This window comes from Saccopteryx leptura, chromosome 3 (genome assembly GCF_036850995.1).
Source record: "Saccopteryx leptura isolate mSacLep1 chromosome 3, mSacLep1_pri_phased_curated, whole genome shotgun sequence".
Taxonomy (NCBI): domain Eukaryota; kingdom Metazoa; phylum Chordata; class Mammalia; order Chiroptera; family Emballonuridae; genus Saccopteryx; species Saccopteryx leptura.
The window spans coordinates 89,174,356-89,202,150 of NC_089505.1; the positions used below are offsets into that span (position 1 = coordinate 89,174,356).

Genomic DNA, 27,795 nt, shown 5'->3' on the forward strand with positions numbered 1-27,795 from the left:
CTTGCCTTCTACTTTCTCTTTGCCTCAATGGGCCTTCCTCACGGAGCGGTGGCGGCCCCCAGGAAGAGGAACAAAAGCTCCTTTCTCATCTTTGACACTATGTCGTGATGAAAATGGCATGCTTGTCAACCCATCGCACAGATAGCCACTCAAACCCCAGGCCCTAGAGGAAACAGGCATTGAGGCTAAGAGACAGCCCTGATGAGCGGGAGATGTGGTTGGATCAAGGCAGAAACATGTTCGGAGTCTAATGTGTCACACTACAAAAACAAGGCACAAAACCCAAACCAAAACACACAATGAGCCTCACAACACAGGGAAACTCACGTTCAAAACTGATGGAAAAATTTAGGGTCGAAGAAGACAGTGAGTTAGAAAGTAGGCAACAAAGGTGACCTGCCTACCCCTGGGTGGATTGTGTCATCAGCCTGTGCGGAGCAGGAGAGGGAGGGAGCTCTTTCTTCAGTCACGTTTCCTCATTAGCAGATGGGTCTTAAACTTTATAAGGCCTGGCTGGTGATTGCTTAATTAACTTAATTGCTCACCCTAACCACCTATTATTAACATCGGCCAGGTGTACAGAGTGCCAGCCAGCTCCGACTCTTGCCCGAGCCAGGGATGTGGAGAACTCAAGGCAAAACCTTGGGCTCCAGGGTGGGGTCGCTAAAGTGACAGACTCACAGGGGAAACTGTGCCCTTACTGTGAGGACTGGGGCAGGGGCATCCCAGAGTGCGAACCTCAGGACAGTGAGACCCTGCGGGAAACGGAGGCTTGAAGCCATTGTTGGTGGGACACTGTCGTTCAGCCAGCACGGGCACAGCACGAGCTCCTGCAGCCCTCCTTTCTCTGAGCATCTGTTCCTGAGCCCTCTGGCTCCCACAACCCTCCTTCTTCCCGCCCTGGGCAGCGTTACGACCCCACACTGGGCTGAGCTCCTCCTCATGCTAGCCTCCCTTTGCCTCGGAGGACCCAAACCTCCTGGCTGCCACCATGTCAGGACCTTGCAGGCTCCGGCTCCCTAGTTCTGTCCCTGACTTCCCCGCACCCCCCCACACACATTCAGATGGCTCAATTTGTGTTTTCTTGCCAGGTAGATGTCAGGAGTCCCTGGCCTGCCTAAGGGTGAATGCCCCCATCCTTGTTGTCCTCAGCACAAGTGGGCATCTCATGGGATGCCCAGCAAGGCTGGGCCCTACCAGCAGGGTGTGACTTTCTCAGCTGAGACTGGAGAGTGGGTTTCTAATTCCTGAAAATGAGCTGGAGAAGGAGGTCTTCATTTTTGCCTTTAGTTCTCTCACTCACAGGCTGGGTGACAGTGATTAGTCACGTCCTTACTACATAGAACAAGGGGTCTGAATAGATAAAATTGCCTTCTGCCACACGCCAGCCATTGCTCTGAGTATGACCCACAAGTTTGTTGTTAATCCTCAGGAGGGAAGTACACCACCAAATCCTCGCAAAGGTAGTGTCGAAACGGAGGCACAGAGTGGTTGAGTAACTCACCAGAAATTACACAGCTTGTAATCAGGAGAGCAGGGATCAGAAGACTATCAGTTTGGCTTCGGAATCCCTGCCCTTCGCCACGATGAATTCACGTGGCCACGTTGCCCTTCAGGCATCTCTAGGGCCCCAGGGGCAAGCCGGCCAGGAAGCAAATGAGGCTGGGGGCTTAACTCTGTGCCAAACAGGATGGTCCTTCATATCCGGCCAGGGCTGCAGGCACCGTACAGGAACACCGCTGCCCTTTGCCGGTGCCCTCTCTGAAGGGCATGCGAAATGCTAGCCTGTCAGCAGGCATCAACTCAAATGTTTCTCCCTGAGCTAAGTTCAAGGGCTGTTTACCCAAGTGAATGCCAGAGGATTAGGCTACCCATTAATGTGACATGTTTGATTGGTTTGAGTGCGATGGAGCTCACCACTGCTGTTGGAACAAGGGCATCCCATGGGGACACAGGGGTGCCCACACCAGCCCAATGGCCCAGAGGCATGCCTTGGGACGTAGACCATGCTGGGGCATCAAGGTCAGTCATGGAGTTCAGAGTGGGGATAAAAACATGACTGCCTCCAGTGAGGAGTCTCCACCCCACACCCACATGCGAGAGCAGCCCCTTTCCTGAGGTACCCGGCTGAGGGCAGCCACAGTCTGCAGTGGTGACAATTGCTGAGACAGGAAACACCAAGAGGGATCTGGCAAGGGTTTCCAGGTCCTGGTGATGTCCTTCGCCAGGCCCCAGAGCACTGCTCACCAGGAACAAAGGTGTAGGAAGTGTCACTATCCCAGGAAACTCCTGTCCTTCTCTCTGCCTTGGGCCTTTTCCCTCCCCGGTGTCACCTGTCCACAAAGGTGGCTCTGTGTGGCCCTTCAAGTGGGTTTTCATAAGTTAGGACATGGGACAGCCGAACCCATGGGCTAAGTGGACGCGGTGGCGATGCCGACGGGAATCGGCATGTGCACATGGCCTCACCATGGGAACCGAGTCACGAGGGCCATTGGGAGGTGTTATTGTTTCAGTGGGTGCAGGAGAGGTGGATCAACCAGCCAGACTTGGGAAATTGTGACCGACTTTGTCTCTGAGCCTTTAAAAGAAGAGATTCCCTGAATTGGCCCTGCTTACAGACCTGCCTTGCAGCACCATGAGGACTCTGGTGATACTGCTGTCCCCGCTCCTCCTGGGAGCCCTGGCTGAGGATGGGCCCAGGTGGTCGTACTCAGGTAAGTTCCCACCCCAGGGGCTACACGGTCCCTAGTGACCCTCACGTGAGGAAGGGCGCACCACCAACTTCTGAGGACCTTGATCGATCAGTTGGTGAAGCCCGGCACTGCAGGGGGTGTGAGGCCGACCATGCACGATCATGTGCGGTCCCAACGCTGGGGTCTCCCATCACCAGCTGCATGTCCCAGGTGTGTGGAGGACACACTGAACTCAAACGTCGATTGAGGAAATGAGGAGCTGACTCTCCCCTTTGCAGAACCCCGACTCACTTGCAGCATTTTTTGCTTTAAAACCTTTTCTGCCCACTGTGCTGGTTTGGGAGCTCGCTCACTGCTTCAGGGTTGCAAAGTTCTTTCTCGATCTTTTAGTGGAAAATAAAATGGTTAGAAAGGGCTTCCTGCAGTCTCCCAGAGGGTGTGTGGGGTCTGCGAGAGCCTTCTTGGCAATTTCATAGCGTGTGGTTTGCCCACAAGGTCACGACCGGCTAAGACCCTGGTGACCTTTAGGAAACCTACAGGCTGCCCTCACAGGGTTGCCATGACCCTGCTGACACCGGAATCTATACTTCACTGAAACCCAACTTTTATTTTTATTTTTTGTATTTTTTCTGAAATGAGAAGCGAAGAAGCAGAGAGACAGACTCCCACATGCGCCCGACTGGGGGCGATGCTCTGCCCATCTGGGCCATTACTCCGTTGCAACTGGAGCCATTCCAGTGCCTGAGGCAGAGGCCATGGAGCCATCCTCAGTGCCTGGGCCAACTTTGCTCCAATGGAGCCTTGGCTGTGGGAGGGGAAGAGAGAGATAGACAGAAAAGAGAGGAGGAGGGGTGGAGAAGCAGATGGGTGTTTCTCCTGTGTGCCCTGGTTGGGAATCAAACCGGGAACTTACACATGCTGGGCTGACGCTCTACCACTGAGCTAACCAGCCAGGGCCGAAACCCGACTTTTAAATATAAAATTGAAGCCCCTGGCATTTAGCTCCTGTGTGAGCCAAAGATAGGAAGACCTCGTCAGTGGGGTGAGGACACAAAACGCTCCTTCCGTGTGGCAGTGCAGCAGGCTCCTGCCTCCCTTCCGCCCACCTTTTCTGAGCTGCCCCAAGGGATGGGACCCAAGGGGACACTTGTGCCCGCTGGCTGACGCAGGAACCAGGAGCAATCACAGTGTGGAGCTCTCTGCACAGTCTGCCGCCAAGACACAGGGGGAAGCAACACTCAGGGTGGATGGATGTCCTAAGTCAAAGGCAACAGAAATTAGGGATGTTGCAGGGAGACTGAGGACATGGAGCCTCAGGGGGCAGGACGGCCAGCTCTGGCCACTGCTCAGCTCTGGAGCAGAGGACACCCACGCGTGGCCAGCGGCCCACTGCTGGCAGGAGCAGAAGGAAGAGAGAGCGTTCCCACGTGGCAGGTCTCGGCCTCCCCGCTCAGCCCAGCCTCTCACTGTGGGCCTTCCGGAAAGCCAGCCAACACCCTCGGAGACTTGGGGGCAGTGACTGCAAGGAGCCTTCGGGAACGCTTGACATCCCCCTGCCCCGCACCCCCTCAACGCTGGCAGGGGCGCGGGCGAAAGACTTTTGATCTTGAGTTGTGTTCAAGATCTTTGGCCTTGATCCTGGCATCTGCCTCTAGGAAGGAATTATTTAAAAACTGGTTGGCTCTCCTGCCCTGGAACACACGCACGCCTGTCCTGCGCGCCTGTCTCTGCCCCCTCCCCTCCCCCTCCCTGAGCATGCCTCTCTCTTTCTCCTAAGCTCCCCCTTCTTTTGCCTCTGTAACTTGTTTCCTAAAGCCCATACATTTCTTCTGCCTCTGTGACTTCCTAAATAAACTTCTTATAAAAACAAAAACAAAAACTGGTTTGCATATTAAATAGAGAAGGGCAGAATGGGCTTTTCTATTGCCAAACCAAGCAGCTGTAAGAGGTCCCAGTACAAATGTCTTCCTTAAAACAAGCCGTGTCCTTACCACGCCACCACACCTCAGGGGGCAGGAGAGCTTGGATTCCCAACTGCATGTGGGTGAGACAAGGACCCACAGTGGTTTGGAGGCCAACACTCTTTCCACTATGGTTAGTAAGAGATACGCTTCCTTACCTTGATTTTTTTCTTTTTTAACTAATCATTTGCTCATCTTTGAACCTGGCGCTTCCTTTCTTGCCCCAAATCCAAAGGTGTAGGCCCCCCGGTGGTCTTCCCAGTACTGGGGACCAACTGAAAGGGGCTGGAGTGATGGAACAGGTGGGGGACGCCCTGCCATTGGGGGGTGGGGGCAGGCTGTGGCATGTTGGGGGCCGGGAAGGAAAATGTCATGGAGAAATGAGGAAAAGGCCCCAGGAAGCAGCACAGTGGTGTGGAACCCAAGGGGCCCCTGTTATTGGAGGAGGATGGTTCAAAGGGCAAGCTGCTACTTTGTAGTCAAGTTTGTTGCTTTCAAGACACTGAGTCAAGTTCTCGGGCAGGTGGCTGCAACTGCAAAGCTGGGCGTCAGCACCCAAGCTCCAGACACCAGGGCCCGCGGAGTGGATTTAGATGCTCCTGTGGTCTCCTTCTGAGACCCTGCGTCTGCTTTCTGGAAGACAGACCTCTGGCCTTGACCCTGGCATCCTGCCTGGGAGGCCCCTAGAAGCCCCCCCCCCCCGGGCGGGCCCTGCTGTGAGTTGCAGACTCTCTAAGTGAGGTGCCCCAGGGAGGGCCATGCCTGGCATCACCTCGAGCTGGGATGCCCTTGGCTCTCTCCCATCTCAGAGGGTGAGCTGGCTGAGGCACGCTGGCCCATGGAGTACCCCAGCTGCGGCGGGAAGAGACAGTCGCCCGTTGACCTGCAGAGGAAGAAGGTGAGGTACAACCCCTCCCTGAAGGCTCTGAACCTGACCGGCTACGGCTCAGAGAGCCAGGACGGCGAGTTCTCCATGACCAACAACGGCCACACAGGTAAGGGGAGGACGACAGGCTCCTGACCACTGGGTGGTCAGCAGGGGACCTGGAGTGCAGCCTGGAAGCTGGAGGCCCCGAAACGAGTTGGGGCATCCAGAGCTGGGCAGCCTGTCCTTAGACTCAGTCCCCCAGGGCTCCGTCAGTCAGCCTCCCCTGAGCTCACTCTGACCCCCCCCAACCACTACCACCAGAGGCGACGGTGGCACCTGTGTGCTCTGGGGTCTGTACCCCGCAGATTCCCTGCATTTTCTCAGTGGAATCTGATTAGCTCAGAGAGCCAACAGGTAGGCCCCGTATTTCCCAGAGGTGCAATTAGGCTCTGTCCCCTCCTAGAAAGGGGACGCAGGGTGGACAGGGAAGCCTGGGTTTTGATTACCTCACCCAGGAAGCCTGGACCGGACAGCTGTAAAACCCAGGCTTTCCGTTTGCAGAACCTTCTGGAGGCCAGAAGCCTGTCCCTTGGGGGGGGGTCCCTGGGGGGTGCCCTCTACCCCCCCACCCGGGGCTCCCCCCACTCCTACCTCTATAGCATGTCACACAGAATACACTCGTAGCTCTCGTTATTCACAGGTCTTCAATGTGTTCTGAAAGATTTTTTTATAATTTAGCTCTTGAGATTATTTGGCTCTGCTTTACAACTGGCTCTGCGCTCTCAGCAAGCTCCACGCACATTCAGGAATTCTACTAAAGGGGGAAAAGGAAACCCTAATCTACTAATTCTCAAATCTAATGAAATTTTGATGAATACTAAGTTTAACAATAAAGTTGATATGATGTAAATAAACATTGATCACTTTTGATTTTGCAGGGTTCTTTTAATATTTTGGAACCTAAGACATAAATACATGTATTTATGTAGCTACTTATATATTTTTTTCATAGACTATTTTTTAGAGCAGTTTTATTTATTTATTTTTATTTATTTATTTATTATTATTATTTTTTTGCATTTTTCTGAAGCTGGAAACAGGGAGAGACAGTCAGACAGACTCCCGCATGCGCCCGACCGGGATCCACCTGGCACGCCCACCAGGGGGCGATGCTCTGCCCACCAGGGGGCGACGCTCTGCCCACCAGGGGGTGATGCTCTGCCCCTTCTGGGCGTCGCCATGTTGCGACCAGAGCCACTCTAGCGCCTGAGGCAGAGGCCACAGAGCCATCCCCAGCGCCCGGGCCATCTTTGCTCCAATGGAGCCTTGGCTGCGGGAGGGGAAGAGAGAGACAGAGAGGAAGGCGCGGCGGAGGGGTGGAGAAGCAAATGGGCGCTTCTCCTGTGTGCCCTGGCTGGGAATCGAACCCGGGTCCTCCGCATGCTAGGCCGACGCTCTACCGCTGAGCCAACTGGCCAGGGCCAGTTTTAGATTCACAGCAAAACCGAGCAGAAAGTCTAGCAGCCTCTCAAATACTCGCCTCATGCCCCCCCCCCCGCGCCCTATGTGTACAGCTTCTCCGTTCTGAGCACTACTCACCAAAATAATTTTTTTTTTTGTATTTTTCTGAAGTTGGAAACGGGGAGACAGTCAGACAGACTCCCGCATGTGCCCGACCGGGATCCACCTGGCACGCCCACCAGGGGGCAATGCTCTGCCCATCCGGGGTGTTGCTCTGTTGCAACCAGAGCCATTCTAGCACCTGAGGCAGAGGCCACAGAGCCATCCTTAGCGCCCGGGCCAACTTTGCTCCAATGGAGCCCTGGCTGCAGGAGGGGAAGAGAGAGACAGAGAGGAAGGAGAGAGGGAGGGGTGGAGAAGCTGATGGGCGCTTCTCCTATGTGCCCTGGCCGGGAATCGAACCCGGGACTCCTGCATGCCAGGCCGACGCTCTACCACTGAGCCATCCGGCCAGGGCCAAAATAGTACTTTTTTAAAAAAGATGAACCTACATTGACATGCCATAATCACCCCCAATCCATTGTTCACCTTAGGTTCACTCCTGGTGTTCACAGGCCCTGGGCTGGACAGACACAGAATGACATGTAGTCATCGCTACAACATCGCACGGACTACTTTCTCTGTCTGCCTCATTCCCTGCACTTGGGCAGGTCCTGTCTCCTTCCGCCCCCACCCCTGACAACCACTCACCGTTGTATCGTCTCCATAGTTTGGCCTTTTCCAGAATGCCATATAGTAGTTGGAGTCACATAGCAGGTAGCCTTTTCGGACTGGCTCCATTCACTTAGTAAGGTGCATATAAGGTTCCTCTGTCCCTTTTCATGGCTTGATTGCCCCTGTCTTTTTTAGCATTAAATAGTATTCCATTGTCTGAATGCTTATTTATCCATCCCCCTACTGAAGGCCATCTTGGTTGCTTCCATGTGTTGACAATTATGAATATAGCTGCTATTCCCACCCACGTGCAGATATTTGTGTGGACGTAAGTTTTCAACTCCATTGGGTAAAATGCCAAGGAGTGGGATTGCTGGACCATATGGTAAGAGTTTCGTAGGAAACTGTCAAACTGTCTTCCAAAGCGGCTGCACCACGTTGCATTCCTGCCAGCATCGAGTGATTCCTGCTGCTCCATGTCCTCACCGGCACTTGCTGTTTCTTGTCCGTGCTCTGGATTTTGGCCATTCTAATTGGTGTGCACTGGTACCTCATTGTTGTGCTACTTTGCATTTCCCTATGGCATATGATGGAGCATCCCGTCATAGGCTTGTTTGCCATCGTATATCTTCCTTGGTGAGGTGTCTGTCAAGGTCGGTCTCTGACCCATTTCCTAATCAGGTTGTTCATTTTCTTACTGTTGTTGAGTTTTAAGAGCTCATTGTATATTCTGGGTGACAATCCTTTATCAGATGTGTAGTTTGCAAATATTTCCTCCCAGTCTGTGGCTTGGTCTTCTCATTCTCTTGATACTGTCTTTCGCAGAAAAGAAGTTTTACATTTTAATGTAGTCCAGCTTCATCAATGATTCCTTTTATTCACCGTATCTTCGGTGTGGTATTTAAAAAGTCATCACCATATCCAAGGTCATCTCTAGATTTTCTCCAATGTTATCTTCTAGTAATTTTATAGTTTTGCACTTTACATTTAGGCCTGTGACTCATTTTGAGTTAATTTTGGTGAAGGGCATAAAGTCCGTGTCTATATATATATATCAATTGATATATATATATTTATTTTTTGCAATGTAGATGTTCAGTGTTCCAGAACCATTTGTTGAAGAGACTGGTGCTCCATTGTGTTGCCTTTGCTCCTTTGCCAAAGATCTGTTGACTATAAAGATGTGGGTCTATTTCTGAGTTCTGTCCCATTGATCTATTGTATTTGTTCTCTCACCAATGCCACTCTGTCTTGATTACTGCAGCTTTATAGTAGGTCTTGAAGGCAGGTGGTGTCAGTTCTCTGACTTTGTTCTTCTCATTCAATATTGAAATGGCTATTCTGGGTCCTTCGCCTCTTCATGGAACTTTTAGGATCAGTCTATTGATAACCACAAAATTTCTTGTAGGGATTTTTATTGGGATTTCGTTGATTCTATCAATCAACTTGAAAAGAAATGATGTCTTGGCAATATTGCATCTTCTTAGTCAAGGACATGTAATATCCCTCCATTGATTTAGTTCTTTGATTTCTTTCATCAGAGTTCTGTAGTTTTCCTCATATAGCTCTTGTACATAGTTTGTTAGATTTCTACAGAAATATTTAATCTTTGCTAATGTAAATGGTATTGTTCTTCATTTCAAATTCTACTTTATAGTTATATTTTTATGTGCCCCATTTTTGTTATTAAATAGGAGTAAATTACATTTCAATGAAAAGAAGTTAAAAATCCACTCGGATGTTGAGACAAGTTGCTACAAATTTCTTAACTTTATTCTCCATTTCTCTATTTTGTTGTAGACTAGTAATAGCTGGTGGAGCAGTACTGATTAATATGTATTTTTTTTTTTTTGTATTTTTCTGAAGCTGGAAACGGGGAGGCAGTCAGACAGACTCCCGCATGCGCCTGACTGGGATCCACCCGGCACGCCCACCAGGGAGCGATGCTCTGTCCATCCGGGGCGTCGCTCTGTCGCGACCAGAGCCACTCTAGCGCCTGAGGCAGAGGCCAAGGAGCCATCCCCAGCGCCTGGGCCATCTTTTGCTCCAATGGAGCCTCGGCTGCGGGAGGGGAAGAGAGAGACAGAGAGGAAGGAGAGGGGGAGGGGTGGAGAAGCAGATGGGCGCCTCTCCTGTGTGCCCTGGCCGGGAATCGAACCCGGGACTTCTGCACGCCAGGCCGATGCTCTACCACTGAGCCAACCGGCCAGGGCCTGATTAATATGTATTTTTAATTTCTCCAAATCCACATTCACAGGCTCCAGGAAAACTTAAAAGGCTCAGCGTACTGGGCTTTTAGTGTTCAATGGGAAAACAACACTGTTCTCGTGCGAGGTGCTATTGATCCTTCCATTTGTGAGGCTCCTTGAGAGGAGGGACCATCCCCTCACTCCCTCCCTGTCCCAGCACCTGGCGGAGATGGGATACATTGGAGGGGAAAAGATTTGTGCAAGGAGGGGCAGAAACCCACGGGTGCCCAGAGGTCATGCAGGTTCTGAGCAGGTTTGGATCTTTTAAAGCTCTGCAGGGACAAGGCTGGTTTTGTCTTTACATTGTTTATTTATTTATTAAAATTTTTTTTTTAATTTGTTGATTTTTAGAGAGAAAGGGAGAGAGAGAGAAACACTGAATTTTTGTTTCACTTATTCATGCATTCATTGGTTGATTCTTGTATTTGCCCTGACTGGGGATTGAACCTGAAACTTCAGCATGTCGGGATGATGCTTTAACCAACGGAGCTACCTGGCCAGGGCCTGGTTTTGTCTTTTATTTATTTTTTTTAACATATTTTGAAATAGTTTTAGACTAGAAAAATTGCAACAATAGTAGAGAGAGTTCCCACACCCCCTTGTCCTACCTCCTCTAACATGAAACCTATACATCCTATAACCACACTGCACTAATAAAACACGATTAACTACTCTACAGACCTCATTTGAATTTCATCCCTTCCCTGTTCTTTTTCTGGTCCAAGATCTACTCCACATTGCACGTTTCTGTCACATCTCCTTCGTCTCCTCTAACCAGGGACAGTTCCTTAGTCTTTGACTTTTGTAAGCTTGACACTTTGCTGATGTTTCCTGAGCGCAGAAAATGTTCTGCTCACATTGGGCTTTCTAGTCTGATAAGAATCTGGTTAATTTAGTTACAAACAAGGGGGAGCAACTGGTTCTGGAAGTTAAATCAATGTTCAGGATCTGGAAGGCTCAGCAAGCTGACTTTTGGGGAGCAGAGATTTGGCCTCACCTTTTCAAAAGCAGTGACAAGCTCAGCATTGCTGTCATTTTCCAATCGGGCCTCTGCGATCCTGTCGCTCAAACTTGAGAATTGAGACATTCTGTCTGCAGGAAATTAGATTGTCACAGGTTCTCTGTTACTGCTCGTGTGAGGCTGGCTGTCTGTCCACTTAGAAAGCTATGGCCTGAATCAATGAACAACTAAAGTGACACAACTACAAATTGATGCTTCTCATCTCTCTCCCTTCCCATCTGTCTTGCTAAAAAGAAAAGAGGCTTTCGGCCGGTCCTCAGCTCGCCAATCTCTTGGCACAGCTGAATCTGCTTATCTCCCTATAAAGGCTTTTCCATTTTTTTCCATGTGAGCATTGATTTTGAGGTCAGCTACATTTTAAGCACTGAATACAAAGCACCTATTCTGTCCAAGGGCATGTGAAAATCTTGGAGGCCGGATTTGATTTCTACATTACAGCAAATTACATTGTGAATTGAATCACAGCTCCTCGATGCTTTAGACAACTTGGAAGGGAGGAAGGGGCATCGGACAGGGACCAAATACCCAACAATTGCTGTTTTAGAAGACTCACTTGTTTATAACCATCTCTGATGGCTTTAAAGACCTTGTGAACATGACGGACTCTGCCTGTCTCTTTCCAAGTCCTAAATTATATCCTCACAGACATTTTTCTTCGTCACTCTCTGGTGTCACTCTCCATGTCTTCCTTTCGCCTGGTTCATTTCAAAAGATCGAGATTTCTCGAAGGCCTGAGCCAGCGAAACGAAGTGCAGCTGGGGTGACCGGAGTGACCTTGTGACAGGAAGTGTGCAGGGCACAAGGCAGGAGGAAGCGGGAAGAGAGATCGTTTTCCCTTGGCAAGAACCTAACTCCGGAACTCACCCGTGGATAAGCACAGGCAGATTGAAGGCCAAGCCCAGGGTCTGCGTGTTTCCTGACTCACTGCAGAATTTGGTCTCCTGTCTTCTGAAGACAAGTTGACATCTGTAATGGTGACACTTGTCCAGGCCCAGGTCTGGCCCAGCTCTGCCCTGATTGATGACTCTGAGTGTCTTTCCACCTCCCTCCAGGTTGGTTTCCTTGTCCATAAAACAGGAGTGTTGAAGCCCTGCAGGGCTGCTGCCTTAGTGGAGGGGAGCTGGCTCTTAGTTGGACTATTTCTAGAAAGTTCTCTGGGAGGAGGATTTTAACCACAACTGGGAAAAGATAATGACCTTAACTTGGCCTCACAAACAGTGCTCAACCTGGGTAGTAAAAGTAATCAAAATAGTCCAAGAGACCCTGCTTCCTATTCTAACACCACAGGCAAGTTCCAAAATGGCCAGAGGTGGAGAGTGAAATTCTGGTTTCTACACCCATTGGCCATACATACATACATACATACATATATGTGTAGATATCTTTTTTTTAGAAACTTAAAAAAAAAATTGATGTTAGCCCTGGCTGGTCGGCTCAGTGGCAGTCAGCCAGCGTGTAGAAGTCCTGGGTTCGATTCCCAGCCAGGGCACACAGGAGAAGTGACCATCTGCTTCTCCACCCCTCACCCTCTCCTTTCTATCTCTCTCTCCCCCTCCTGCAGCCATGGCTCTGTTGGAACAAGTTGGCCCCAGGCACTGAAGATGGCTCTATGGCCTCACCTCAGGCACTAAAATAGCTTGGTTGCCGAGCAATTCCCTAGATGGGCAGAGCATCACCCATTAGGAGGCTTGCTGGATTCCAGTTGGGGTACATGCAGGAGTCTGTCTCTCTGCCTTTCTTCTTCTCACTTAAAAAATAAATAATTGATTTTAGAGAGAGAGGAAAAGCCATCCATTTTTTTTTGTTTCACTGATTTACGCATTCATTGGTTGATTTTTGTATGTGCCCTGACTGGGGATGAAACCTGCAACCTTGGTGTATCCAGATGATGCTCTAACCAACTGAGCTACCATATCTCTCCATGTATAAGATGAACCTTCTTTCAAAAAATTTGGGGTCTAAAAACCAGGTGCATCTTACACAGTGGTTGTACACAGTGGTTTTAGATTTTTTACTTGCATTTCCTGCTTTTACTCGCGGATGAGGAGTTGTATGAATTTTATGATGAATAAAACTTGAGTTCAGTAACTTTATGTAATACATTTTGTTCAAATTTTGGGTCCCCAAATTAAGGTGCATCTTATAAATGGGAGCATCTAATGCATGGGGGAATATGGTACCTGGTTCAGGGCCCCCATTGGCCATATTATTTCAGGGCCTCTTCCTTCCCTAGGGCCAAGAATCTAGCCCTGCCACTTTGGGGTCCTGCCCCTGCCCCTCTGTGTCTGGGTGGGAAGGTGTGTGCCCTGGAAGAGGTGCCTGCCCAGCCCCACTTACTCTGTGCCTGATCCCCATCCTGCCCTGTGTGCCAGTCACCGCCTCCCATGTGTGATCCTGCTCACAGCCTTCTAAGCCAGTCTGTAGTACTGTCTTGCCTTAGGACTGGGCAGGTGGCCGGGGCGGCTGTCTCATCAGGAGACCCGACCCATCCACACCTGCCTAGGCCACTCGCCACCCCTTCTCTGCTCTTCCAGTGAAGATCTACCTGCCCCCCACCATGCGCATGACGGCTGCCAACGGCACGGAGTACATCGCCGTGGAGATGCACTTTCACTGGGGTGGCACGCCCTACAAGATCAGTGGCTCTGAGCACACCATTGACGGGATCAGATATGCAATAGAGGTAGGAGGACCCGGCTGTGTCCGCTTTCCCTCATACCCCAGTCCCTCTTCTCATTACAACAGCCACAAAAACTTTGTGCAGTGGTGACATTCATGTCACCCTGAGGTCGAGTTTACTTTTCATTCATTCACAATGACGCATTGATCATGGCACTGTGCCAGGGCTTCAGGTGGGGTCCCCGCCCTCACAGAAGTCACAGCGAGGCACGAAGGAGTTTACGGCCCACACAGAGGGGCGAGCCCTCTCTACTTCTAGTTGGATGTCTATGTGTTAGATTTTCTGGGTTCCTCTCTTGCCCAGATCTGCTGTTAGGATGACCAGTGGTGGCCTCCTGGGGCAAGGGGCTCATGTCCACTCCATGGAGACCTCAGGAGAACCCAGGGCTCTCACACGATCCTTCTGGGCTCTGCCAGCTTATCTACCTACCCGGAGGGAGGTGGGGGTCAGGAAAATGACCTTGAATTGCCATATTCCCGGGCCCCAACTCATGTTTTTCCCGTTCTTGGAGAACTTTCTGGTCTTGATGGATCTATCGCCAAGATGGAGGTGGAGGTCACAGTTGTTTGTGTGGGACAGTCTGAGGCCCCGGGTGGAGAACGTTTATTTCCCTCCTTCCCTGAAAACCCTAAGCATTCAACATCTGTGCGGACTGACTCACCTTTGTTTGTCCCCCTAGATTCACGTCGTTCACTACAATTCTAAATATGGCAGCTACGATGTAGCCAAGGGCATGCCGGACGGACTGGCTGTGCTCGCAGCCCTCGTGGAGGTAGGCTGACACTGCGCGTGCGGAGTTCCAGACGGGTGTCCACACTAGGCGTTGAGTGTAGATGGGGGGGGGCCTTCCTTCCTGCCCCTCCTCTCCTGTTCCTGCGCGCACGACCCCTGGACGTGCTGACTCGATGGAAGATCGACCTTTTCCTGGCCCTTGCTCAGAGTCACCATGTGCCTTCTGTGTTCTGAAACTTAGGGCTTGCACACGTTGACTTAAAGGAGCCGGGATCAGAGAAGGGGCGACTGGACATCAACTGCTCCAAGGGTGAGGGGCAGCCTGCCAGCCGCCAGGCCAAGGCAACAGCTCTGCATTTCTAAGGAAGTCTGGAGGGTGGGCCCTGTGGCTCCGTAGCAAGTAGTAGTCACTGAATCTGATCCCCACTTCGCCCCCAACAAGTATTACAACTTAGATAAAATTGTCACAAACAACCGTGTCCGTGCTCTGGAAATGGACTGAAGGCAAGCATCCCCATGCCCTAACTGGGTCATTGAGGTAGTTTATCAGGGAAGCTGGACAGGAAAACCAGCCGCTTCGCCTCTGGGGATGAGGGCTGACTGGACTTGGACCCGGAAAAGTCACGGTACGGGGTTGGGGGTACTGTTAGTAAGAACAGCAAACTTGACCGAAAAGACAGAAAACAGGGAAAACTTGCAGCTCTGATAGGCTGGGGTTCAGCCCCAGTTGGGATGAGTGGCGGGGGGCCGTCCAATCAGATGTTTATCGGAGGTCCTAGAAACAAGAGTGCCACAGAGGAACTATAAGCCTCCCAAGAGGTGAGAAGTGAAAGGCAAGGCCAACTTGAGAACTGGCTGGACGCCGAATGGGCTTCTCAACCCTCACCCAGATCCATCCCGGTGCAAATCCCAGGGGCTCGAGGCACTGGGGCATAACCTCTGCAGAAAGCACTGACTGACCACAAGGCTCTGCTGACCCTAGGCCGCCCCTGGGAGCACAGGCTGAAAAATAAAAACAGTATCTAAGAACTGAGCAGAGATGGACACACGAGGATCTGGAGGGAAGAAGGCCGTGTGACGACGGAGGCGGAGACCGGAGTGAGGCAGCCTTTAGCGGAGGGGCACCAAGGACTGCCGACGATGACCAGAAGCTGGAAGAACAAGGAAGGATCATCCCTGGAGCCTTAGGAGGGGGCATGGCCATGTTGGCACCGTGGTTTCAGACTTCTAGCCCCCAGAACCGTGGCAGAATAACTTTCTGTTGTATTAAGAAAAAAATAAAGAGTAGAGCAGAGACATCAACTGCTACATCCTGCTGGGGAGGTATCCTGCCGATATGGCCCAGGCAGTTTACCGCACAGACACTCTGACGCAAAAACCCTCAGCACCGTTTTTAAAAATCAGAATTCATATTTGCTACCATATATGATCTAAAATATCCAGTTTTCAATTAAAAAGCTGGACATGCAAAGAAATAGGAAAATGTGACCCATCTGTAGGAGAAAGAAAAGCGGAAACGGACTCTGGGTGGACCCAGAGTGATTCAGCAGACCGTTGTTTTAAACAACTATCGTAAATCTATTCCCAGGATTGAAAGAAACTATGTTCAAAGAATTAAAGGAAAATATGACAATGATCCAAAAGGGGAACTCTCAGTAGAGAAGCTGTACCAACACACAGATGGGAAGTCTAGAGCTTAAAAGTGTAACAAAGAAAATGAAAAAAATTCACGACCTGGGCTCAAAGCAGATTTGAGGTAGTAAGTGAAAGAATCAGTGCATTTGAGGATAGACCAAATAAATTATTCAACTTGAAGAACAAGGCAAAAAACGATCGAAGAAAAACAGAAACATAGCCTTAGAGACTCGTGGGGCCAAGATCACACACCCCTTCATAAGGGGAGTCCCAGAAGGCAAGGAGAGAGAGAAAGACAGTGGGCAGAAAAAATGTTGAAGAAACAATGGCCAAAATTCTCCAAAATTTGATGAATAAACATTAATTTAGCAGCCCAAGAAACTCAACAAACCTCAAGTCTGATAAACACCCAGATGTATCAAAGTCCAACACTGCTGGAAGCATCAAGAGAAACAGAATTTGTTACATATACAGACTGACAGTACAATCCACGGTTGACTTCTCAACGGAAACAAGTCATCTTTAGGCAGTGGAATGGCTGTCAACCAGGACGCCTATATCCAAGGACACTGCCTTTCAAAAACCAGGAATGCCCAGGTAAACAAGAACTAAGATCATTGCTAGCAAACCTGCCTTATGAGAAATATTAAAGGAAATCCTTCTGGCTGAAAGGAAATGAGACCAGACAGTAACGTGAATCCACAGAGAGAAATGAAAAGAGCCAGGAATGGGATCAGTGAGTAAATTCAACAGACCAGCTATGTGTACTATTTTTTTTTTGTCTCAAAAAAACAAAAAACATAACCTATAAGATAGCTTAAAGCAGTGGTTCTCAAAGTGTGCGACAGGGTGCACTGGTGCACCTTAGAAGATTTCCAGGTGTGCCCTATGGTATTCCAGAGAAATATGTACCTGTTGGGGACCAAAAAAACCAACAGAAGTTTTAGAGTTTAGAATTTTGGGGGACAAAGGTGTGGGGAATTGGCTGCAAACTGACAGTCTGCACAACCTCCCACCTCACTTGCCTGATTAGGTTGCAAAAGGCTGTTAAGCTGTGGTGCTGGATTGTTTACACTTCCCCCCATGTTCCCCAGAAGGACTGGAGGCAAGTTTCTTCTATCCTTTGCTTGGTGTAAAGTTAAGATGATATGTGTGGTGGGGGTTTTCTGCACTCAACACAATTAAGAGTAAAAAGAGAGGGATTCTTCAATGTATTGACGAGGAAATGTGAGTTTGCCTTTCAAATATATGACCAAACATTGAAGAAATCTCTAGGACACATCAGGCTCATGTTTCTCATGAACCCAAGAATGAAAAAACTCAACACATTCAAGCCAGGACCTGCTGAATTTACTAAATCTTACTAAGAATGTATCTATATATATAAAAAGATAACTTTTTTGTCTTTTTTATTCTTGAACCCTTCTTTTTTATGAATTCTAAAAAGCATAACTCAAAAAATGTAACATAAAAATGTTTTTTAATGTCAGAATAAATTTAATTTTGTATTTATTTCATTTAATTGCCAGAAAAGCACACTTGGACTTTATTTTTTTCTTTAATATTTGACTTAATTATTATAACATATTTCTCAGAAATTTGTATATAGTGCACCTACAAATATTTGTAGGATTTTAAATGTGCCCCGACTTCAAAAAGTTTGAGAACCACTGGCTTAAAGCAATAATAATGCCCCTGTATTGCTGGGTTTATAAGTAGATGTAATTATAGATGACAAAAGATGGTGAAGAAATAGAGCTTATATCAGAGCAAAGTTGCTATATTTTACTGGAATTACGTTAGTATCAACCTGACTATGTTAAGTTATATATGGTAATCACCATGGCAACTGCTCAGAAGATAACAAAACATGCATGGTTCAGCAGTACACTAAAAGCGTGTGTTGAACACATAAGGTGGAACAGAGGAACAAAAAAAGATATGACATACTTAGAAAACAAGTAGCAATGGCAGTCATGAGTCCCAGCAATCTGAATTTAAAGTGGGAGAAGAATTGGATCAACCTCCGGACTGAAAAGAACCATTGAAAATAGACCTTTTTCACCAAAAGCTACTGTTCTGACTTTTTAAAAAAGTCAACACTCATACTGAAAATGAAGACATGTGACTTGGCAGTGGGCTGAACTGCAGTGGTTAAGTCCTGATAAGGTCACTGGGGATATTTTAGCAGTGACTTTTGGCCTTTCCCTGTGGGCATCACCAGTCTCCAAAAGTTGCCAAAATGCTTCAGATCTTGTCTCCCTGGAAGAGAGAGGGTAAGCCCAGGCAATCAGGACAACCAGATTGTCCCCCAACACAATGGCGATGGGAGGGGGTTGTGTGTGGATAGCTGCCTCCCCTCCTCCCAGTTCCCATGACTCTGCCCAACCAGCCAGCGCTCAACGCTGGCTCAGTGGAGAGGGTGCCACAGTCTCTTCCCGCTGCAGGTTACCAAGTTACTGCTCTGCATTTCTCTTGCAGGTCAACGACTACTTTGAAAACACTTATTACAACAAGTTCCTTTCTCACTTGAAAAATGTCAGGAATGCAGGTAAGGAACACCCACAGTGGCTGTCGGAGGGAAGAGGGATGAGTGTGAAGTGGGGAGAGGGGGGTCCGGGAAAGGATGGCGCTGATGGGGAGGGAGGCCCCTCTCCTCTCTCACCGGCATCCCTGTTTCTTTACGCTTCATCGAGTCATTCCGCTGAGCACACAATTCCACTCCAATACCTCCCACCTCAAAACACAAACAAAAGTCTCTCTTGACTCCACCATTCCCTCAGCTTCCAAACCATATTCCACTCCCCTTGGAAGAGTTGTCTAGCAACCCTGCTCTCTTTTCTTACCCATTACACCACAGAGCCTTCAAGGTCATCAGTGTTGTCAGATCTACTGGCCAGTTTTGTCCTTCTCTTTCTTTTCTTTTTTTTGGTATTTTTCTAAAGCTGGAACCGGGGAGGCAGTCAGACAGACTCCCGCATGTGCCCGACTAGGATCCACCCGGCACGCCCACCAGGGGGCAATGCTCTGCCCATCTGGGGCGTCGCTCTGCCGCAATCAGAGCCATTCTAGCACCTGAGGCAGAGGCCACAGAGCCATCCTCAGCGCCCGGGCAAACTTTGCTCCAGTGGAGCCTCGGCTGCAGGAGGGGAAGAGAGAGAAAGAGAGGAAGGAGAGGGGGAGGGGTGGAGAAGCAGAAGGGCGCTTCTCCTGTGTGCCCTGGCCGGTAATCGAACCCGGGACTCCTGCACACCAGGCTGACGCTCTACCACTGAGCCAACCGGCCAGGGCCTCTTTCTTTTTTTAAAGTGAGAGAGGAGGGGAGATAGAGAGACAGAGTCTCACATGCATACCGATTCACTCAGCATCCTCCATCTGGGGCTGATGATCAAATCAACCGAGCCACTGGCTGTGAGAAAGGAAGAGAGAGAGAAGGGGCGGGGGAGAGAAGCAGATGGTCACTTCTCATGTGTTCCCTGAGGGGGGATTGAACCAAGGACTTCTTAGGGCCGGACCCTAAGCCAACCGGCCAGGGTCTTCTCCTCGTCTCTTAATTGACTTTAAAACAATGATCCATGACACATGGCTCTCATTTGGGCCCTACCCCCAGCTCTGCTCTGTTTTTCTGATGCCTGCTCCCACGTTGGAGGGTGCCCAACTCTGTCCTTCCTTGCCACCTCATCCAGTCCTATGGCCCGAATTGCCATTGCCACCTCTAGGCTGTGGACAGCAAATATCTATACCTGGTCCCCCACTCAGTGACAGGATCTGGCAGGCCAGTTAAAGCAAAGTGGATGCAAGACTTGTCAGTCTGACTTACTGACCATGAAAAAAGTCAGCAGGAGAAACCTCAGGCCTGTGGCAAAACAGAGGAGTTTCCTTGAATTCACTGACCACAGATAATCTGTTTCTATCGACTGACTCTGACATGTTTCTTTCTCAAATTCAATAAATTCTGCTTCTGATCAGTACTGCCCACAACACCGGCCTCTCTCTGAACTCTGCTTCCTTTATCCAACTGTTTACTTGGTATTGCTATGTAGATCTAAAACTCAGCATAGCCACAACACGAGTCTGTGCCCCTGTCTGTTTCCAGGCTTGTTTCTAAACTGACTTTCTCATCTTAGCAAAGAACATCATCATCTGTTCCATTGTTTAAGCCCCAAATCCTGGAGTCATTCTTTTTTTTTTTTTTGTATTTTTCCAAAGCTGGAAATGGGGAGAGACAGTCAGACAGACTCCCGCATGCGCCCGGCCGGGATCCACCCGGCACGCCCACCAGGGGTGACGTTCTGCCCACCAGGGGGCTATGCTCTGCCCCTCTGGGGCATTGCTCTGCCGCAACCAGAGCCACTCTAGCACCTGGGGCAGAGGCCAAGGAGCCATCCCCAGCGCCCGGGCCATCTTTGCTCCAATGGAGCCTTGGCTGCGGGAGGGGAAGAGAGAGACAGAGAGAAAGGAGGGGGGGGTGGAGAAGCAAATGGGCGCTTCTCCTATGTGCCCTGGCCGGGAATCGAACCCGGGTCCCCCGCACGCGAGGCCGACGCTCTACCGCTGAGCCAACCGGCCAGGGCCCCTGGAGTCATTCTTGATTTTTATTTTTTCATTACTCCCCACATCCAAACCAAGAGCCCGTCCTATTTACCTCTCTGCTTTCAATGCTTCTGCGTATATACCGGTCATTGGAATCACGGGTTATGCAGTAATTCTATGTTTAATTTTTTAAGGAACCGCCATATTGTTTTCCACAGTGGCTGCACCATGGCTCTGGAATTCTTGACTCACTTAAAAATATTGGAGTTTTAAAACTAAATTACTCAACAGAGCCCTTTAGAAAGTTATATCTTGAAATCTTTCCGGTAACAACCAGAAATCTTTCGCTAAGTCATGGGATTATGTACTACTAGACTTCACAGCTTTGGATAAACAAGCCTGTTTGTGTATGCTTCAAAGCTGCATCCTCTATGCCAGGGGTCCCCAAACTTTTTACACAGGGGGCCAGTTCACTGTCCCTCAGACCGTTGGAGGGCTGGACTATAAAAAAACTATGAACAAATCCCTATGCACACTGAACATATCTTATTTTAAAGTAAAAAAACAAAACAGAAACAAATACAATATTTAAAATAAAGAACAAGTAAATTTAAATCAACAAACTGACCAGTATTTCAATGGGAACTATGAGCCTGCTTTTGGCAATGTGCTCCTTTCACTGACCACCAATGAAAGAGGTGCCCCTTCCGGAAGTGCAGTGGGGGCTGGATGAATGGCCTCAGGGAGCCGCATGCGGCCTATGGGCTGTAGTTTGGGAACCCTTGCTAATGCCATTAAAAAAAATACCTGAAAGTGCTCAGGCAAAGTGATGCAAAATTCACCTCCACTCCATGTTGTTTTGATAGTCTCCCGCTAAACTCAGGCTGACGTGAACAGTAGGGGAACTCTCTAGAAGCAGGTGTGGGAGCTGTGGGGGTTTCAGACAACCTCCCCCCCCCAACCCTAGCTTGGCTCCCAGTGGGCGTGGCAGGAAGAGCTCAGGACCCTGCTTGGATCTGATTTGGCCTTTCTGATCTCTGTCCACCCACTTCTCCATGAGCCCAAAACAAGGATTTTGTTTCTTTTTTGAGGGTACTTACGTGGAAGCCACTGGGGGTCACAGTTAATTTCTTTCAACGAGATTAACCTTTTCAAAGGCTCATCCTCGGGCCAACAGTAACGACGATGATAGGGTTATACTCATCATCCATACCAGCACCTTACCCCCCTAAGCTGATTGTTCCCTTGTTACAGATGACAAAGGGGCTTAGAGGACTGGACCCCAGCCGCGGCCCCTCCGCCAGGAGGAGGCAGCTGAGAGGGTCTTTCCCCAGCGTCTTTGCCCTTCACCCCTTCCAGGAAGCCGAGAACCGGGAAAGGTTTCCCAATCACCAGCTTCTGTGTTCCTCTAATTAAATCAGGGGATGCGAACGTGGTGAGGTCTGAGCCCGAGCTGTCTTACGGTGCAGCAGCCGCCCCTCACATGTCTTCATCTGTTGTCCCGACTCTCAGAACAGAGCACAGTGCTGAGTGGCCTTGACATTCGGACAATGCTGCCCGAAGACCTCCGCTACTACTACAGCTACCGCGGCTCGCTCACCACGCCCCCGTGCACGGAGAACGTCCAGTGGTTCGTGCTAGTGGATTCGGTCCGGCTCTCCCGGGCACAGGTAACGCGTGGTGGCATTGCTCCCCTGAAGCCTCCCCTTCTGGCTGACTTGGTTAGCAACGGTGCTCCCCCACATCTCACGTAATGCTAGCACCTGCGCTCCTCCAGTGTCTTCCTCGGACAGGGCTGCCATGCCTCACCTGTTCTGCCGCGGTGATCTTACCCGTGCTGTGGCAGAGGTGGGCAAACAGGCACCTCGGAATCCAAGGAACCAGAGCCGGTGCAGCGAGCGAGAGGTACAGGAGCCCGACCTAGGTCAGCGGGGGGAGAGTTGCTTAGTGAAGGCAAATATCTACTGAGTGCTGCTCTCAGAGGTGCCATTCTAGGCCCTTGAGATACAAAATCCCTGCCCTCATGGAACGTCCTCATTCTAACTTCATCGATGGCTTTAGGCAAGAAGGAGAGCTTCACATTTTAAGTCTTTTTTTTTTTTTTTTTCATTTTGGAGAGGAGAGAGAGAGTAAGAGTGTATGAGAGAGAGAGAGAGAGAGAGAGAGAGAGAGAGAGAGAAAGGGGAAAGGGGGGAGGAACAGGAAGCATCAACTCTCATATGTGCCTTGATCAGACAAGAGCAGGGTTTCAAACCGGCAACCTCAGCGTTCCAGGTCGACACTTTATCCACTGTGTCATTGCAGGTCAGGCACATTTTAGGTCTTTACCATCCTGAAATACCTGTTGCCTCTTGGGGAGAAGAGCCGTATCAGTAATCTTTTGTCCCTCAGCATAGCATAGGCACAAACACATTAGTTGACTTAAATAGAGGCCAATGGTACTGAAGTTTTAAAGCAAAGTTGACATTTTCTTCGGGTGATATTCTTCCTCAGGAAAATAAATATTTCTTTTTTTAAAATTTATTTTTTATTTTTCTGAAGTTGGAAATGGGGAGGCAGTCAGACAGACTCCCGCATGTGCCTGACTGGGATCCACCCGGCATGCCCACCAGGGGGCGATGCTCTGCCCATCTGGGGTGCTGCCCCGCTGTGACCAGAGCCATTCTAGCGCCTGAGGCAGAGGCCATGGAGCCATCCTCAGCGCCCGGGCAAAGTTTGCTCCAATGGAGCCTTGGCTGCGGGAGGGGAAGAGAGAGACAGAGAGGAAGGAGGGGGGAGGGGTGGAGAAGCAGATGGGCGCCTCTCCTGTGTGCCCTGACCGGGAGTCGAACCTGGGACTCCTGCACGCCAGGCCGACGCTCTACCACTGAGCCAACTGGCCAGGGCAAAAAATATTTATTTTACTTAAACTTTTCCCTACTTGAGGAAAAGGTGGGAAGTCCCATATTTCAGGGATATCCACACACAATAATGTTGCCAACCAGGTTGGAAGTGCCCCTGAAATATAACAGAAGCAAATGTAAATTATCTCTGGAAAAGTGCACCTTAAATCCATGCATCAAAGAATTTCTACAAAGTAACCTGAAATGAGCTAAAAAAGAACACCCCAAAATACACAAGGAAAAAGACACTATGAGTGTCAACAGAGAAGCAGACCTACGAAGATTTCAGATAATGAAATGATCAAACAATTAATATAAAATAAGAATTTTTATGTGTAAAAATGCATATGTATAAACATATTTAGTGTATTTAATAAAAGTTTTAAATATGAGAAAAGAACAAAAAGTATAAAAGTGACCAAGTAGAAAAAAGACTTGAAAAAATAAAACCCCCAAATAGAATTTCTAGACATGAAAAGATAGTTACTTACATTGACAACACAATGAATGGATTTAATAGCATCTTAGACACAGTTCTAGAAGGAATTAGTAAACTGGAAGACAGAGCTGAGGAAGTTATCTAAAATGAAGAACAAAGAGAAAAAGAGATGGAAATATGAAACAGAAGTAAAGAGACAGAATATAGTGGAAAGATGTAACAAATATCTGGTTGAATTTCTAGAAGAGAGGTAGCACAGAGAAGAGGTACAATTTGAGAAATATTTGCTGACCAAGTTTCAGAAGAGTTGAAAGACACCAAATTATATATTCAGCAAGCTCAGTGAGTCAACATAAATTAAAAAAACCACATTAAACATCACAGTGAAACCACACACACACACACACACACACACACACACACACACAAAATCAAAAACTAAGGAAAAATAAAAAAATCAGCAGAGAGGAAAAACATTATCACTAAAAGAGTTCTACTATTCTGAGAGTTGATTTGATATAGCAATAGTAAAAGTCAGAAAGCAGTGAAATCTTATTTTCAAGGCACCAAGAGAAATGAATAACTGATCTAGAATTATACATGCAGTGAAAATGGCTTTCAAGGAGGTAGACAAAATACAGCTATTTTCAGAAAAATAAAAATTAAGCTTGCTACTTGATATGTCCCTGTTTACTTCTTTATCTCCTTTCTATTGTTGACCAAATACTCATAGAAAAAGATTAAAAGAGATTTTTTTTGAAGAATAAATGGATGACTATCCTATGCCTGCCATATACATATAACCTCCTCTGGGCTTGAGATCTCACAATTGCTAGATCAGAGTTACATAAATCCAAGATTTAGTTCAATTTCTCACTAAACTTTTAAAAATCATCCAGTGTCTCTTCTCCATAATTTACTTCATGTTGCCTACAGATTTGGAAGGTAGAGAATTCCTTATTGGGTTACCAGAACAGGACCATCCAAGATAACTACCGCACTACCCAGCCCCTGAACCACAGAGTGGTGGAAGCCAACTTCATGTATCATCCTAAACACCGTAAGACCAATTCTTATTTACTGTTTGCAATTTGTTGACTCTGTTTCCTTCCTTCTTTGGTGGACCTATCTCTTCTGGCAAGAAATGAAAGGAGAATCATCTAAGCAGCAGAAGGCTCTGATGGACCAATCCACAGAGGGCTGGGCAAAGGGGATGTCTCACATTCCCAGTCTAGGCAGTGCTACCAGAGAGTAGAACAGAGGAGTCAGTGAGGGTGGGTGACTATATGATTTATGGTTTGCCTGTTCCTGGCCAAAGACAGGAGAAGCAAGATGTCAGCAATATCCAGACACTTCCCTAAGAGTGTACCCTCAAGTTAATGTTATTGAACCCAACTCAAATTATTTCCCATTCACCTTTATCTTGTTCTGTAGCCCAACTGCATATCAGCTCCTCCTATGTATTCCCCCAAGGTAGGGTTGACCACATTTTCTTGGGAATCAAGTCCTGATACCAGGGCACTAGGTGTAAGTATAGGTGTTCAAATTTCCCCTGGAATCGCTAATTCATTGAGTTGGGCTCCAGCTGTGTTCTTGGCTCACCTCATTTCTCTGGTTGTAAGAATATAAATATTCGATTCTTTCATCTTTATTTTTTGTCTGCTTCTCTGTTTTTTACAATGTGTTTCTTTTTCTTTTTTTCTAAATGAGAGGAGGGGAGATAGTGAGACAGACTCCCACATGCACCCTGATCGGGATCCATCTGACAACCCCCTTCTGGGGCCAATGCTCGAATCAACCGAGCTATTTTTAGTGCCTGAGGCTGATGCTCAGACCAACCAAGCCACTGGCTGTGGGAGGGGAAGAGGGAGAGAGGGGAGAGTGGGAGGGGGAGAGAAGCAGATGGTCATTTCTTTTGTGTGCCCTGGTGGGGAATTAAACCCAGGATGTCCATATGCTGGGCGGACACTCTATCCACACAGCCAACCGACCAGGGCCTACAATCTACTTCTGTTTGCCATTCCTGACGCCTTTACATCCTCTAACACAGTGAAATTGGGTCTCCAATCAATAATACCCCACCTTTATATGTCTTTTTCAAGATTTAAAACTCTACATACATCCCCACACACACACACACAAAATAAAGGCCCATTGAGCTTTTCTCCCCATCTTTCCTCCCTGGGTCATTTGTTGTATTTCCTTGCATCAGTCTGCTCCTCCAGTACAACACTATGAGAGAGAAAAACACCACCAGCTAGAATGATCATTTCCCCATGTTGTAGTGTATACCGTATTAACAGTAACGATTCCTTTTCCCAAAGTGTGACAATTTCCTAAACGAGTCCAGCTGCTAGCAGGCAGCTTAGACTCGCTCTGTCCCCTTGTTCTAATTTTGCCATGTTCCTCCATTTTTCCCAAATAAAATTTTACACTGTTCCTGCCACCTGCACAGATTGTACAGTTTACCATATGCCATCTCTCAAATGCTTTTTCTACATGGCAGGAGGGTGGGGGTAGGGTGTCACTCCAATTTCCCCACACGAAGGAGCTCAGATGTTCCTGATGCCTGGTACCTCTGAGACCACAATGCTCCATGTTGCTGTTTGCCCGTAGGTCCACTGTGGCGCTTCTGAGTCTCACTGTTTAGGGTTATTACTGTGACTCCCCGTAGATAGTAAGAGGGCTTCTTCCCCCTTACCCAGAGATCTGAGTGAGGGTCTGCCTTTGCTGATAAGAGAATGGAGAACTCAGCATCACCCCCTTGCACTTGCCCTCAGGCCCCGCTTCTATGTACCAGCGGCTGTGTCCATTAAAGCTCGGCCAGGTGATGCATGCAGTCACCCATCATTCTAGAGCTTATAGTTTTAGAATATAACCAACCCATCAGGGAGGAACGACCTGAGAATCAGTTACAAAAACAAGACAGGAAACACAGACCTCTTGTCACTTGTTCATTAGGAAACACCTAAGCACTCTGAGGTAAGGAACGGTGGCTGAGTACCATCACACGGGAAACTAAGGTACAGGAGTAGACCCTCTGTTGACGTGTCACCCCTTGGGTTTTGCCAGCTGGCAGCTTAAATTCAGACACAGGAAGACGCTTGAAGCCAACCAGATGGGCACATGGGCATTCTGGGGACTCACACACGCCGCCCCTGACCCCACAGGTGGGGCATGGCATCTGGCTCTCCAATGGTCTCTGTTTTCATGGGGACCTCCGAGGTTTTGACCTCTTTCTAAGTAACTCTTCTTTTTTACAGGATCTGATCTGGGCTTTGAGCTCCAGAATTTCCTAGGCAAGATTAACAGCAAACTCAATTACATTAGAGAGTATATCGAACAGGAGAACGCAAAGAGAAAAAGCCAGAATTAACGAGAATGCCGTGGGAGCAAGGACAGGAAGGGGCGGCCCGCCCCCAGCCCACGCCCTGCCCAGCTCCGGCTCCAATGACTCCTCCATTCATCTGGATCTCACTGCTCCTCGCAAGGCACCTGTTGAATATCTGACTAAAACAGTGGAAACCATTATCCATAAAAAGGACGGGAGATGGCTGAAATGTATGAGGAGGGATGTGAACGAGACATGGCCAATGGAAACCGATTGGAATGGAGAAGTTAGGGGCTGGCTAGACCCCTGTCACAATCATGCACGCTGATCTTCCTGCATTCTAAAACAGCCCGGACTTCCCTGTAGCATTTAGATGTAATAAATTACTTGGGAGATTTATCATCTGAAAATGTCTCTTTTCTCTTTGTATGGTCAGTAGCCGCTGCCATCATGGCCATTCACATGCAGGTTCCCATTAGATTCGGACAGACGGTAAAGAAACAGTGGAGCTAAAAAATGGTGGCCCATTCCTTTATTCTAGCTTCACACCAGCAGGCAAGTAAAACACACATAGAAGGAAAACACTTCCCTTCACT

At 48.5% G+C, this 27,795-nt stretch overlaps 1 protein-coding gene and 1 non-coding gene across 2 annotated transcripts; one reads left to right on the forward strand and one right to left on the reverse strand.

Moving 5' to 3' along the window:
• The first annotated feature begins 5,492 nt into the window (after positions 1 to 5,492).
• On the forward strand, positions 5,493 to 27,573 carry CA6 (carbonic anhydrase 6). The gene is made up of 7 exons (XM_066374971.1): positions 5,493 to 5,649; positions 13,502 to 13,650; positions 14,327 to 14,419; positions 18,496 to 18,565; positions 22,060 to 22,217; positions 24,805 to 24,928; positions 27,132 to 27,573. Exons 1-7 carry the CDS (start codon positions 5,493 to 5,495, stop codon positions 27,242 to 27,244), a joined length of 864 nt encoding a protein of 287 aa, XP_066231068.1. The 3' UTR covers positions 27,245 to 27,573.
• On the reverse strand, positions 20,513 to 20,588 carry TRNAA-CGC (transfer RNA alanine (anticodon CGC)). Its single transcript has one exon. It is a non-coding gene; the product is annotated as a tRNA-Ala (tRNA).
• Positions 27,574 to 27,795: the final 222 nt, after the last annotated feature.